The sequence below is a fragment of the Artemia sp. Qi Xiang Cuo genome, chromosome 17, assembly GCF_049724085.1.
Source record: "Artemia sp. Qi Xiang Cuo chromosome 17, ASM4972408v1, whole genome shotgun sequence".
Lineage (NCBI taxonomy): Eukaryota > Metazoa > Arthropoda > Branchiopoda > Anostraca > Artemiidae > Artemia > Artemia sp. Qi Xiang Cuo.
In genome coordinates, this window is record NC_142810.1 from 44,041,541 (window position 1) to 44,057,558 (window position 16,018).

Here is a 16,018-nt window from a genome sequence, read left to right on the forward strand (position 1 = left end):
GGAGAATTCCAAAATACATCTCATCAGGAACTCCATCAGAAATGATGGTTGCATGGAGACCAATTTAGTGGGATTCCATACCCAATGTCCTAGTGTCGCACTCTTTGGAGATTCATATCTAACTCAACCTCTAACGGGTGAGGGTAGATGGGCCCCTTAGTTCTCATTATCAGAACAGGTAGAGGAGCGAATCATTGGATTTCAATTAAGAATTCGCGGTAATTAATCGTAAATTTTCCAGCTGAGCCATTTGAGGTTCCAGGTACAATCCATCCTTGGCCCAGGGAACGAAAGAGGCCCTAATTCCTGTCGTAAGACCACATACCAATAAAAATTTAGGAACTCAACCAAGCTTTTTGGGAAGTAATAGTTTATATACGAGTAATGCGTCCTTGCTTTCGAAACCTAATAAATTATTCGCATGAGAAAATATCACAGTGATCTTGAAATTCTTCTCATCAGGATAGCCAGCAGAATGCAGCGGATTATCTAAATCAAACCTGGTTGGAAGTATATGTAAGTATCATAGCTGTGCCTTTTGGCCACCTATTCTGACCTTAGTAGGGAAGTGGGGTTCTCCCCGAAGTCTTGTTACAACGATATCCATCGGGACAGATATTTTTAATCGCAGCAACACTATCTAGTTCCAATTTCTTGTATAAGGAGTTTCACAGAGTGGGGTAGTCGAGAAAAACGCAAGAGGTCCCCAAAATTCTTTTCGTTAGGGTATTTAGCAGAAGCAATACCGAATCTCAACTAAAGTTAGGAGAAGTAAGAGTAACTGTTTCAGTTATAATTTTTGGAGCATATCACCTATTAAGACATCTGTAAGGGGAGGATGTCCCTAAATTCCTTTTGTCAGAAGACATGCCCAATGAGGGTTCTTGGCTCTTATAAATACTTTTGAGAGATAAAATTTAATACAATAGTTATGCTTATGGAGAGGTCATAACCCAATAAGCTTCGTAAGAAAAAAAAAAAAAATAAGAGGGTCTCTAAATTATTGTCGTCTGGACATCTGGGAGAACCAGTAACTGAATCTTGGCCAAATTTAATCAACAGTCAGATTTAGTGCCTTTGGGGGTGCATAACTACTTTTATCAGTAAGAGAGGGAGAGAAGACTCCTTAATTCTTTTTGTCAAGACAGTTACCACACCAGGATGGACTGTTGGATCTTGAAAAAACCTCATAAAAAGCAAGATCTGATGTTTTTGCACATTTTGCGGTCAGAGTCAAACCCAAGCCTTGTATGTGACGGGGCTCCTGACTTATTGTCATTAGCATATTTAAACAAACGGTTGTAAGACCTAAAGCAAAAGCTGTTAAGACCGATATTAAATCTCCAAGTCGTACCTTTTGAGAGTCTATAAAAGCTTTTGCCAATATGAGGGGAGTAAATAAATCCTCTGTCAAACCTCCGTGTTCGGTCAGACCTCGGTGACTAACAGTTATTAAGAATTTAGCAACCATTTTAATTTTGAATCCACATAAATGGGCAATAAAAACTCAATTAAATCCGGTAATGATTAGCAGCTATGAATTTTGTTGTATCTTTAGAGGATTTATGTCCATCCGACAAAAATGTCCATGTGTTGCCCCACAATTGAGTCCACTGGGGGAAGAGAGTCAAATGACACACACTTAGGAACGAAATAAGTATGTATTTTAGAACTTTTTAAAGTAGTTTTCAGAATTTTATAGCGTGTCCTGGAGGAGGCAACCACAAAGTCAGGTCACAGTTGCTACAACGCTTCACAGGGCCTTGGCACTAGATGTCTAATTGCACATATTCTTAATTAATCAACTCTGGAACTGGGCATTTTAATTTGGTTCCTAACTGATTGCTCAAAGGTCTTGAAATCTTTTTCAAGACACCTAAGCCACTGAAAGAAATTAATAGCTCCAGGTCATAAAATAATTTGTTTAACAATGGCAATAAATAATGTATTTGGTTGTTCTTGCTTAATTCGGTACATAGTTTCACACCCTAATTCATAATTCTTAAAATAATGAAAAATCGATTTCATTATATTCATTCACTTTACTGTTGCCATTTCTTCCTTTATTGCCATTGTTTTAGCATCATGCCCTTGCAAGCTTAGCTTTTGATGCGCTGCTAAAAAATTTGTATTTTATTTCAAAATACATTATTGTACTGCTATATAGAACTTGTTTTATAAAGTAATATACTAATTTTTTAATATAAATTAGTATATCGTAAGTCTATTAAAAAAAAAGTTTAAAAGAACATGTTGAATCATGAGTCCTGCAAAAAAACTGAATTTACGCTGTTCTCTTTAATTATCGTTGGAATTTACGGTATTCTCGTTATTTTTCCAACACAAACTGCCAATAAGTTATACTTCGGTAAGACTCACGATTTGAAACAAAATATTAAGTTCCCCGCTGGATTAGTACTTGATTAGCAGCTTATCTTACTTTTGTAGTAGTTTTCACTGTACTGCTGCCAAAATTCCGGTTACTGTTTCCCACCGAAATTGATACTTTATCAGTAGCCCATCTTGCTTTTGTAGCAGTTTTTACATTATTTCTCCCAAAATTCTAGTTACCAAAATTACCTACTTTGATTTGACAGAAAAGTATACAAATACTCACATCTACTAATGTTGCTTAACCGCTAGTGTGCAATAGCATGAGGCCTCTTGCGCAGTGGCCTCTTATGCAAAGTCACATAAAAAGGTTATGCAAAGTCACATAAATTGGAGGAGAGGAACAAATGCTCTATACCCTAGTTATTATCTTCTTTGACAAACGACAAAATTTTACATGAAAATATCATCATTAAACAAACATAAAACAAAACACAAAAAAGCACCAATTACAAACAGTAGGGTATCCTGAACTAATTTCCATAGAGAGGGAGGGGATTATGATTATGATAAATTTACAAAAAGATAGCCTATACATTATGCAGCAGAGCCGTGCGCAGAGGGCATTACCATCCTATCCTAAATCTTCCTTATAGCCTACGGCGAGGTTTTGTAACTTCAACCTTGATTTCAAAACTAAAAGATGAAGTCTGAATCTTACTTAATGGCAAAATCTGACCGTGAAATTTGGCTGAATGAACTGAACTGAATGAATCGAATATGCGCATATTTCCCCGCGTAACTAACGCTACAAATACGAATACAGTTTCCTTATTAATAGTCGTATTAAAAAGGTGGGAAACACTTCAGAAGTTTAGTCAAGATTTATATACCTACTCTACGGTTTTGTCTTTTGACAAGTATGCGAGGATCTCCAAAAGGACATCTTTTTACCCACATTGAGAGTATAAGCTATTTTCATGCAGCAAAAAAGTTCATAGCAAAACCAGAAGCTTCAACTGGTGGAGAAAAATAGAAGATAAAAGAAAGGCACAGAAAGGCACCCGTCACGGTAATGACAATGGTTAAATATGGCTTTGAAATATGGGTACTTTGAAAACTTTGGGAAGATACGTTAGATGTTTTCAATTGAGAGCACCAGAGGGTATTTTTAGGTACTCATTTGACTAATCGTATATCTTAAAATAAGGTTTACAAAAAATTTGATTTGAGCCCACTTTCCAGGACTAACGTGAAAGCTTAAGACAGGCAAGTCACGTTTAGTTGACAATAGTGAACTTCATGGTAGATAGTGGAAAAAAAATCTTTGAAAAATTTGAGGGGAAGGAATTCATTCAATTATATTCATTTGACTTCGGTTAAATGAATATAATTTTTTTTATTTGAATTATCTAATAGATTCGTTTTGATTAATCGAAAAACTTACTTGAGGGCTTCAATGTGATAATCTTCTTCTTTTTGTTTGGCAACGTCTTTCAGACCCTAAAAAAGTAATAAATAAGGTAAATGCTTATGACACAACGATTCATTTCTTAAAGCAGATCCTCAAAACCTTTTAAATTCTTACAAACTTGAGATATCATAGCGCTAGCAACGCATACACTTCAAAGTTCTGTTACTTCATATTTATTACTTTTCATCAATTTTCCTCATTTACCATATTCCTGCGACATTTTTTTTTTTTTTTTTTTTTTTTTTCAAACACATATATTTATAATTTATTTTATATTATAATTTAGTTTTCTAATTTGTAATTGACCAAGGTAAAAATTAATTTTGGCATTAATTATATGACAATCCGTCAAAAAAACATAAAAAAAGAGGGGACAATAAATGAGGAAAAATTGTCAGTTGCATTAACAGACCAACGACAACAATATAAAAGCGTAGCCTATTACAAGAGAACCAAAAATTCACAATTCATTTATAGTTAGAAAAAAACCAGCAAATTACGAATGGCTTCATGTTTTCTTCTTGTTTTTCATAAATCTAAGAAACTGTGATTTCCAATTCGGCTATATTTTACTTATTATTCAATCTTGAAGTGTGATTCCATAATGGTTTGTGGAATAAATATTTGGGAAAAGAGAAATAGTTTCATCGTATTTTTTCCTCCATCACTTTCATCGAATATCATCCAGAAAAGCAGAAAATACAAGATAGGACGCAGCATGACAGTGTTGCAACAGCTTGCAAGGTAAAAAGAACCTTTTGAGAAACAACTGAAGCACAGGAGGAAAATATTCGGTGAGAAATGTAGGAGATTCAAAGATTGCGAGTATGACGGATACAGATGCCAATAGAAGAGACTAAATTTGCAATAGGGTTAACTGTCTTAAAGACCCACGGACATTAAAATTAAAACATTTTCCGTCCCCTTGCTCCATCTTAGGTCTGTTCATTGTTTCATTTCCTGGAAACGAAGATTTCTATGACCTTTACTTTGCTTGTTATACAACTATTAAGATCTTTCTCATTGCGTAAATTCTCTCCCTTATTACTATAATTTCGTTTTTTTTCTTTATTTGTTTATTCATTTTGCTTTATCTATTTTTTCCGCTTTACTTTTTTTAGTTTTTTCTTTTCTTTTTTCTTTTCTTATTAAGTTGAATCAAATAAGAACCCCATTGTGTATTATTATTATTTACGGTTTGGAATCTATTTAAATTATAGAAAATTTTCAGTTTGAAGAAATTTAAGTATAAGACTATTGTGTATGCCTTCAATCACTTTCGACTATCAAAAGGGGCACAAGCCACTCTAATTTCCAATTGAATGAGCCCTTTTTCAAGTTTCTACGACAACTTCTTCTATACGAAGTGCCCTGCTCTAAAGGAAAAAAATAATAAAAAATAAATTGTGAAAACAACGTTCTTATATGCCCCCAGGGCATAACTTAAAACCCTTGCTCTGAGGGTTGTGGGGGAGTGTCCTACTCAAAAACATATTTTCTATCAGGAAATCAACTACGCTGAACAAAAAGGCTATTTCAAAATTTTTGGTTGGATGTGTTTGGGGGAATGATGGGCGTAGGGGGGGGGGGTCTAGTTGCCCTCCAATCCCTTTCGACTATTAAAAATGCCACTAGCCACTCCAATTTCCAATCGAAAGAGCCCTGTTCGAAGTTTCTACGACAACTCCTTCAATACGAAGTGCCCTGGTATGAAAAAAAAACAACAATATATTATGCCAACATTGCTCTTTACTTAGGCAGCGCATTTGCGCTATGATTTTAATTTCTGTTTGTTTCGGGTTTCATTTATTTATTGAAACTGATTTGTGGTAGTTGTATGCTTGAGAGATTATTTGATTCTATTTTGTTCGGTTTTGGTTTAATGGAGTTCTTTACTTTTTTTTGAAAAACTTATTTTGTGGTAAAAGTTTTTTTTTAAATTAATTTCACAGGAAATACATTTACAAGCCAATATGGTACAACAATGAAAACAACCAAGGCTGAATATACAGATACTAAAAATCAAGGAATTCAGCCATAAATATTCAATTAGAATCCGGAAGAAATTTGAATGCTTGAATACCCTTTGTGTTCCCGACTCGTTTTGGCAGGCATATAAAAAAACTTACAAGAGGTCGCACCGATACCGTCGGGCACAAAACATATATAAAGACGCCCAGGTTGTCACAAGAGGCACTGGAAATCATAGAATTGCACAGAAAAGCACAGCTATCCAGAGATATACCCTCCTATTGACGGTTAAATGGAATTAGAAACACGCTTATTCACCAAGCTAAGCACCACTGTTGATAAAAAAAAAACAGCTTAGTTGGAAGATGCTGCACAAAAAGGTGATATCATGTTAGTTTCCAAGCATATCAGAGACCTCAACAAGGGAGAATCTCCAAAAATAAGCGCGGTTGAATCCGATTATGGCTTATTGCTTGATGACAAAACCACGTAGTTAGATCATTGGGAGCAGCACTTCAAAAGCTACTGAGCACCTAAAAAGTCATCGTCGATCCCAACCTGACAGAATCCGCTTAGCAAACGATACGCAAAATCCATCAGAGCCTGATGCTTCTTCAGTGGAAACATAATGCTCAGTGAAGAATGAAATACAACAAAGCACCAGGAACATGCAGGATCACCCCTGAGCTGCATATACCGTTCTCCCTTGTTTTGGACAGCGGAACTGATGCCTCAAAATTGGAAGAATGGGATGATCCTCTATGGAAACACAAAGGTAGCCAGAGTGATTTCCCGAATTACAGAAGAATCACCCTTTTATCAGTGTACGATAAGTCATTTACCATAGCATTGCTTGATAGAAGTACTCAGTTCATTCATAAGTGTCAGAAGATGCAGTAAGCAGGTTTCATACCAAAAAGACCTAAGACCGAGCAGATATTCACTGCTCGCCTGGACATTTAGAAAGACATCACCTGTGTTGGCTTCAAAGCATCTTTTGATATTGCCCTGATGTGCAGTTCAGCTGCTGAACTCGGAAAAGCCCTTAATACATTGTCGGAAGAAGCCCTGAAAATGGGATTACATATTAGCTGGCACAAAACAAAATAGTGATCGTTAACCTGGCAGGTGATACCACAAATAAACGTATCGGGGCACGCTGTTGAAGCTGTCAAGTGGTACACCTACTTTAGATCTGCCATCACGGAATAAACCTCTATTGAACCAAAATCTCAATAGCACATCGCTAAAGCCACGTCATTCGTGGCCCAAATATGCCGTTTCGTATAATTAAAGCCCAACATCAGCCGAAAAAATCAAAATGGAAATTTACGACACTATTGTACCTCAAATCTTGCACAATGGTGCTGAGACACTGCCGGCTGCCACTTCTGTTCGTGATACCATAGATGTTGCTCAAGCAAAGCTCTTGAGGCAAATCGAAGTGATCAGGAAGTACGACTTCGTCTCAAACACTCGACTGTTTGGACTAACAAATCGAACCCCAATTCTAGTCAGGTCTATGACAAAACATTATGATTACGGGATCATTTAGTCCGCACACCAACACAAACATCCCCCAATGTACTATTAAATCCCCCCCCGGCGCATGACTGAAAGCGTCCATGCGGAATATCCCGGTCCAGATAGAGGCCCAGCACCTCATCACCTCTCCATGATCAGTACTGACGTCCAAGAAGCAGTTATTCTTGCACAGGAGGCTGCAGCCTCTTTCTGCAGAGTCCTATCTCTCTCTACAGTCTTATCTACATTGAATCAACAGCAGGAACAATAATTCAAGTAAGCCAAAGGTAAATTTGTCGTTTTTTCCCCACTATTCTAATAAAAAACTTAAAAAGTTATTTTCAATGTTTCTTTCTCCCCCCCCCCCATGTCACTGGTAGCGATTTACTAGGCTTCAAAAGAATAATGGAGAGCCCATTACTAACAATTTTACATCTACCGCAGTTCCAAAGACCCATTCGCTCTATGCAAACATTGGGCTAAATTTCCGGCTTAATACATAAGTTAAGCCTAAACCTGAGTCACACGTTCCTTAAGAAATTATAACCAGCAACAGGGAAAACAGGTAATGTTACCAAAAACTGGTTAAAACTAAAACCCAGTTCCAGCTCAAGCTATTTAACATAAGGAAATCATATCTTCACAGTTATTACTTTAGATCTAATTCATATAAATAGCGAAAATTGTAATTATCTAAAAAAATACCATTTTTATTTACCTTTAGAATTTTCGCTTGTTCTTGGTCAGCTTCTGGTTCGTTTCTGCGGCCTCTTCTCAAGCGAAGTTTTCTTGTAGTTGAGTCTTTGTCTGAAAAGAGTGAATAGAAACAATTCAAAAATGGTGGAATCATTAATTAGGAGGTTTGAAACTGGGCAGAAAATTTGTGCATGAGTAAAACATGTACTTACAAAGTTTCTATGAAACTTTTTTCGATCTTCTCAATATAGAGTACACAATAAAAGTCAGGAATGTTTGGCAAGCTCACCAAGGGCAAAAAGAGAAAAATATATGCCTCAGCAAAACAGTCTGTCCTAAAATTGTTTGATTCCCACCTTAGGGTGATATTTCAAAAGCAAGAACTACGGGTCTTTTTTCTTCTTCTTTTATTCTTTGTGCCTTTCTTTTTTTTTTCTGAGTTCTTGACTATTTTGTCATAAAGAATTTGACTTGTAAGTTGTCAAAAAATTATACATTTAATTTAGGTTGAAAAGCAAGTAAATTTAACTTTTAACTCTTTTAAATTTAACTAAATTTAACTTAACTAAATTTAACTTTTAAATTTAACTCTCTGATTCAAACTTTGACAGATAAGTTACGAATTCACTGCCAATCCCATTCAAATGATATCGTACAAGATGATTTTAAAAGTTATATTAATAAGTAAATTGCATCACATTGGTTTCAGAATTTTTATTGCTAAATTTTACTGTATACTTTCTGAAGGAAATGTACAATAAGCGTCAAAAATACGCTATATTATATGTTATTTTTGAACCTTCTCCTTTTTTTCACCTACTTACCACCACAACAGTACACTGCAACAGTAAACCGTAACAGAACACAGTACACCGCAACAGTACAGAAACACCAAAAATCATTTAGATTTGGAAAGTGAACCTTACCAACTATTTTGATAAAGAAAATAAAACTGAACACACATTATTTTTCCTTACGAGTTAGAAATATTACAGTAAAAATTCCTTTTTTAATCAATCAATTATGTTTTAATTTTTGTTGGTTAATTGATTGTTGAAAGACGACTCAACAGAATCAACTAAACACACCTAAAATTCATGCCTAAAAAAATACTTATTTTCAATATAAGAATTATTAAAGAAAATACATCTTGACTCAAAGGTCATTTATTAAATCGGTGTATTAGAAAAGATTCCATTTTTTCATATATCCTGATCCTCCTTCTTAAGAAGAATAAACCCGAACGAAGGATGTTTCTAAAACAATATCAGCACAGACTGCGCTGAACCGCTTGTATTAAAATTAAATTGTATTATTAAATATACAAAATAACATTTCCTTTAAAGAATTGTTATTCCAGGGCCGTATCCAGGATTCTTTCGAGGGGGGGGGATTACAAAAAACTTAAAACGCAGAAAAAATTTGTTTATATTCGATTTTGCTACGTTTTCCGAGTCAAACAAATGGGGGTGGGGGGGGGGGGGGTTGGTCAGCATTTGGGGGGGGGGGTCAACATTTGGGGGGGGGGTCAACAGTCAAACATTTGGGGGAGGGGTCAAACCTATGTATATATATATATATATATATATATATATATATATATATATATATATATATATATATACATATATATATATATATATATATATATATATATATATATATATATATATATATATATATATATATATATATATATATATATATATATATATATATATATATATATATATATATATATATATATATATATATATATATATATATATATATATATATATATATATATAACGATATAATTATATAACAATAATAATAAATATTTTATAATAATAAAATAAAGAAGTATCTTGAAACAGTGAAACAAAAGCCTTTACCTGTTGCATAACCCGCTGAAGACACAGATTCGCCACATTCTGCAAAAAGAAGAATAAAATAATTACTAATTAATTAAGCCCATCTGAAGATACATATAATCAAACATACCTATAGGAGAGGCCAGGCGAAACCTTGGTACCCCCTACTGATACCTTCGATTGCAATGCATCATAAATACCCTAAAAATAATACCTATACATAAAATTAATGGTGGAAAATGATTTAAGAAAATAAAATTAGTAGCCGATCAAAATGAACCCGCTTCCAAAAGAAGTACAAGATTAGCAGCACAAAGGGCAAATACTACAATAAGAAACTGTTCCAATTTTTATTCAATTCAGGTAGCATGAATGAACAACTCTTCTGTTCCGTCAATCTTGGCTGAACCTATGCAAGGTGAGGAAGCCTAGACGATTAAAAAAATTGTATTATTATAGTTCAAAAATTTGTTTGTTGATGTGATCATTTGAATAAGCTTCTTTTCTTCTTATTTGTTTTATATTGTATTTCGCTGATAACGGCTGTTGAATACAGTATACAGCCGAAATATCCGTTTAGATTGTGCTAGGTCTCTATGTGCTATGTGCACTGTCTTTACAAATTTCCTCATTATCTTCTCCTGTTAAGTAATTTGTCATAAACAAAATCATGTATGAAATTAAAACAACATAAATAAAACATAAAATATTTAATCCTAACTCAATAAAATATAGAGACCTTACATATCATATTATTACGCCAACTCGTTCATAAAGCCTAAATCCCAAATCATATGATTGTGCCAACGTGTTATTAGGCCCAAAAATCACCTCTCAATTTTGGCTGGTAATGAGATGCTGTTCTCCTAAAAGTCTTTTATTCACCCTTTATCCAGTGGTTGCCCTTACGGAGGTACAACTGCCTCATATAAAGTTGGGTACACCCGCCATGTTTCATATACCCAAAATCGGAAACGAAGGTTGGATATAACGGCCACATTTCAGGAAATCCAATTCCAAGACAATCTTACCTGCTATATATCGAAATATAGCTGGTGCATCCAGCTATAAATTATGGCATCTGTTATTAATAAGTTTTATTAACACATGATTTTTATTAATAAAAATTAACAACATGTAAAAAAAAGGGAGCTCTGGTCAGTGTGGTCTTTATCATTATTTACTTTATTAATTAAATCTAGAAAAAAATCCAGCGAAAAGCTCGGAAATCTTCTATGAAAATACGCCCTAAAAATAATATCTTCCTCAAATACTATCCTTTTTAGATGCTTCTAGAAACATTACTCTAGTATTTTTTTTAAATATAGGTCTCCTAAAAAAAAAAAAAAAAAAAAAAAAAAAAAAAAAAAAAAAAAAAAAAAAAAAAGCATACACCAAGTTTAAAAAACTCCCAAATTGTTTTGAATTTTTATAAGCGCTTTAAGCACTAAGGGTTTAAGCACTTTTATATCAGGCTTTTGTGTTAAATCACAAGTTATCAGTTTCAGCGAAAATATTTGTAGACAACCCAAGTCTAACGAGGAGATGATGTTATTGTCCTAGGAAGGAGTTTAAGCATTCAAATAGTGCGTTTTGAGGACAAATGTTTGTATTTCTGCACTTTCTGGTGGGGATTTATTTCTAATATTTGCAGAAGAAGGAGTGATTCCCGCGTGCTATGTATAACTACGAATTTACAACGAAGGATTAAAATATATGACCACTTGGTATACAATTTCCTGCTCTCACAGTTGATAAATCGAATCAAGCCATATTGACGCATTCTCAGCAATTTTATGCTAAATAGGGCAGAAACTACAGCAGGGAAAACAGGGGGATAAGAGGAAATCTTCTGTTACAGTCGATTGATGACCCCCCCCCCCCCCAAAAAAAAACAAACAAAAATTCCCGACTCGGAAAAACATAACAAAAATGCATATAAACAAATTTTTGATACGGATTTCAAAGTTACTTTTTTTAACCCGCCCCCCCCCCAAAAAAAAAAAAAAACGTCCCCCCAAACAAAATCTTGAATACGCCCTTGCTAGGTATAAAAAACATTAATGGCTAACACAGCCTCACGTCTGAACAAATATAATGATGCTTCCAATCTCATCAAACAATAAAGAAAATAACTCTGATTTCAAATTATAGACAATACCCTAATCTTTTTCTGGCAGATATTATCATTCTCATTTGGATGTATTCATTAATAAAAGAATCAGCTAAGAAAAGCCTCGAAATGAGAAAATCAGTCATAGATATAAGCTGTAACAGTCAAATATCCCAACCATGGTGAGAAACTCTGAGTGCACTGTAGGGTTTATGTAGTTTTCCAGGTATCGTGCATGAGGGAAGGGGGACTCAGTCCCGAAATCCCCACTGAAGAGAGGGCGTTGGGGCTGAATTGAGAGCTAGCCAAATATTGCAGCAAAGAGCAAATATTGCAATGAGGAGCTGTTCAGATTTTTAATGAAATTGTATGGAACAAGTCATTAATATGTTTTGTCACTTTTGGCGGAACCTGTATAAGGTACTGAAGCTAAGACTCTGTACAATTTTTATATTCTTAGTTTTTTTTTAGCTCGTTATTACCTAAATGAAGTGAAGGAGTTAGAATCTCATTGCTTTCATTGTTTTAGTGTGTACTGATTCTTTTTCAGATTTACTTTTAAAAATTTAAATAAGAACCTGACATTTAAGAAAATTAAACTTTCGCTATTTTTTCATCAGGATGGCCACGTTAGCTCACAATTGTTCTGTAATCTTAAATCTTGTAGTTAAGTTTTTCTGTGCGCCTGTCTTCATTTTCAAGTGCCGTAGACCAGGCCATATCCAGGGGGGAGCATTATTCAGTGTCCCATTAACATTTTGGTGCTTAAATTTTCCGCAACTCCAAGAAACCTGTTTTTAGATTTCATTGGTGAGGATTCCCTTACACGACACCCACAAGGCACTACCAAAACAGCCACATTTCCCAGGAAATGTTAGCCAGTTATACTTTTCTTTTTTTTTTGGCTCACCCAGAAACAGAGCTTACATTTTAAAGATGCAGTCATGGTAGAAGCTACAAAGGAGTCAGAAGCGGAAGTACTACTTCTTAAGAAGTATCAAATTTCTTCACTATAAAAGGTTAAGACAGCCCAGTAAAACCACTGAAAATCAAGACAGCCATAGCACTTATTTGTCATGCATAAGCCAGCCGCCCCTTCCCCCCCCCCCACACCAAAAAAAAAAAAACCTATGACCTCTATATAAATCTTTAGATTAAGCTTTGGCGAAGGACTTTAAGTGCTTCAAGAACCACACGAGTGTGTCTTACTGAAATAGATATTTTCTGGTCACCCTAGAAAATGCGTTGAAAAAAATATATATATTTTTTTTAAATCTAAACAGCTGAAAAGGAGAATACCATAAGTATATATTTTTATCGCCTAAACAGATTCTTTTTATTAATTAAATAAAATGTATTCTTAATTAATTATTAATTTGAAAAAAATGTTTATTAGAGGTTAATAAAATTATATGTTTAAGCTTAATATTTACAATTATTATAATGTTCATATGCACACACACACACATGTATATATATATATATATATATATATATATATATATATATATATATATATATATATATATATATATATATATATATATATATATATATATATATATATATATATATATATATATATATATATATATATATATATATATATATATATATATATATATATATATATATATATATATATATATATATATATATATATATATATATATATATATATATATATATATATATATATATATATATATATATATATATATATATATATATATATATATATATATATATATATATATATATATATATATATACTTAAATCAAATAAATTATATATGTTCCTTATTGTATAAACAAGGAACTTTTATTTATTTTAAACAAAATTTCTTGCTGGTAAAACGAGTGTTTTGCCCCTGATAACCAGTCATATGAATGCATTTTTTGTCAGTCGACGATAGTATTCCAGCCATCGAAACAATTTCGATTCCTTCCAAAACGTGGCTATATCCCATGGATAATGTCAAAAACAAAATAATTACCAGATGAAGCTCTCTGGGGTTGAACAAATTGCCCACTTGCTATTCGTAACTGGTTCTGCAAAGAAAAGTCAATATTGTAAAACTGAGCATTCAGCTTCTCTGGGTCCACAGGCTTTGGAGGCATAACTAGTTCCGGATTTCCATTCAGGTCCAAGACATCCAAGGACAAATTATGAATTTCGTCAGGTACAGTTAGAAGCTTGTTATTGGCCAATAGCAACTTTTTAAGGCTTTTGCATCTAAAAAATAGATTTAATATATAAAAACAAAATTCAAAAACAATTATTTTCATATTGAATTGTCAAATTTTCAAATTAATCTTTCTTTTAGCCAAAAGTTTAATTGTCATAAAATTTTCAAATTATATCTTTATTATACGTTTTCATATATTTATGAAGGTATTTGTTTTTTTTTGTCACTAACCTGACATAGACTGGAATTAAATATTTCTTTATCTATAAACTAGAAACAAATATATATTTAGTTTATGAATTTCCTGTTAAGCAAAATGTATGTTAGAAACCAGAACAGTCACACTTTTACGTAAAGATAAAAGGTAGCAACAGTAGCTAATACAGCTGTTGTATCCTGATACAAAAGAATATCTAAGGTAAAAATCATATGGGAATAAAAAGATATAAAAAAAAAATGAAGAGATACGGATCTTTATATGGCACAGAACTAGGATATTATTACGATAACGATATTATATGGCACAGAACTTTAAAAGGCAGCCTAAAACAAACAATAGTGCCAGAAACCGAAAATGAAGCATTTCTATTGTATCAAACGTTCTATCAAAAGTTCGAATTTTGTCCTAATTCTTTAAGAACGACTCCTGAAACATAAAGTTCGTTTAGTGAGAAAAATAAGAAGCTTTTTAAAAGTACTAAAAACTTTAGCGTAAAGAGAGGTATTAAGGAGGGGGCAACCCCCCTCATATAAGTAATAATTTCTGTTCGTTTTAAGTTTTAATGTTGCTGCTTATTTTCAGTTCAAAAACTTGTTTTTTTTGTTTTTTTTTATTACTTCAGATCAGTCATCAACGCTGACGATAAAGTAATCACATATTTTTCGTTGCTATATATTTCACCTATATCACGTATTTCACAACAAAATAATTCAGCTGTGTATTTGTGTGCTCTATATGACATATATATTTCGTCGCTAATAGAATCAATTAAAAAATCTCATCTAGAAATGAAATAAAAGACACATCTCACCTACTAGAGTTATGAGTTGATATAACGTAAATGCTCCAACAACTATGCATTACAAATATAAGAGTGTAAGACTCCACCTTGTCTTACTCCCCAACTTACAGAATTAGATTAAAAGAAGAATCAGAAGTATGTGCAAAAACTTTTATCCCATTTCCTAAATACTGAAGTTCAAGAGCTCAAACCACAGAGAGGTCACCACTAGTAAGAATGGAAGAAGCAGAAGCATATGAAATATTGTAAAAACCTCTAATTACATTAATTAAAAGCGCATTGGGAGCAAAGTACGGGTAACTTGCACGGGCGAAAACTAGTGTGTATGTCGACAAAAAATCACAAACGCCATCTAGAATTTGACGTTTCTTGGAATTGTTCAATGTAATAAAACAGCAAAATTGGTGTAATTGGCAAGATTAGCGTGGTAATAAATGGTTGATTTCAGTTTCAGAAGGTGTGGTGACGCTTTCTAACTAAGTCAAATTTGGGGTTTAGTAAAAACATTAAGACGCAAATACAAAATTTCGAATATGTTCAACGTCCCAATATGTTCAACGCCTCACTCTTTACTCCACCATATGAAGGTCCCATTTCCTTTAAATACTTACACTTTTTTCCAATTTTATTTGGAGATGCCTTCCTTTTCGCTTGGCCACAGATAGATGGTAAAAATCCCGATTTTTGGCAATCTATCATTCTCCATTGGAAATACGTGGCCTCACCATGCTAACCATCTACCTTGACCATTGACCTTAGCCATTATAGCAATTCATCTTAACCACGTGACTTAGCCATTTTAACGATTTTTGGTAGTGTACTCTGCAACATCATCTAGCGAC

General features: G+C 33.5%; 1 protein-coding gene across 2 annotated transcripts in view; it reads right to left on the reverse strand.

The window, feature by feature from the left end:
* fliI (FLII actin remodeling protein) overlaps positions 1-16,018 on the reverse strand; it is a 110,020-nt gene that overhangs the window by 68,132 nt on the left and 25,870 nt on the right. For both annotated transcript variants that reach the window (XM_089103465.1, XM_089103464.1), the window contains exons 7-10: positions 13,963-14,201; positions 9,874-9,912; positions 8,019-8,107; positions 3,779-3,834 (exon numbers count right to left, since the gene is read on the reverse strand). In XM_089103465.1, coding sequence (XP_088959591.1) covers positions 3,779-3,834; positions 8,019-8,107; positions 9,874-9,912; positions 13,963-14,201 — 423 coding nt within the window. The remainder of the gene's footprint in view (positions 1-3,778; positions 3,835-8,018; positions 8,108-9,873; positions 9,913-13,962; positions 14,202-16,018) is intronic.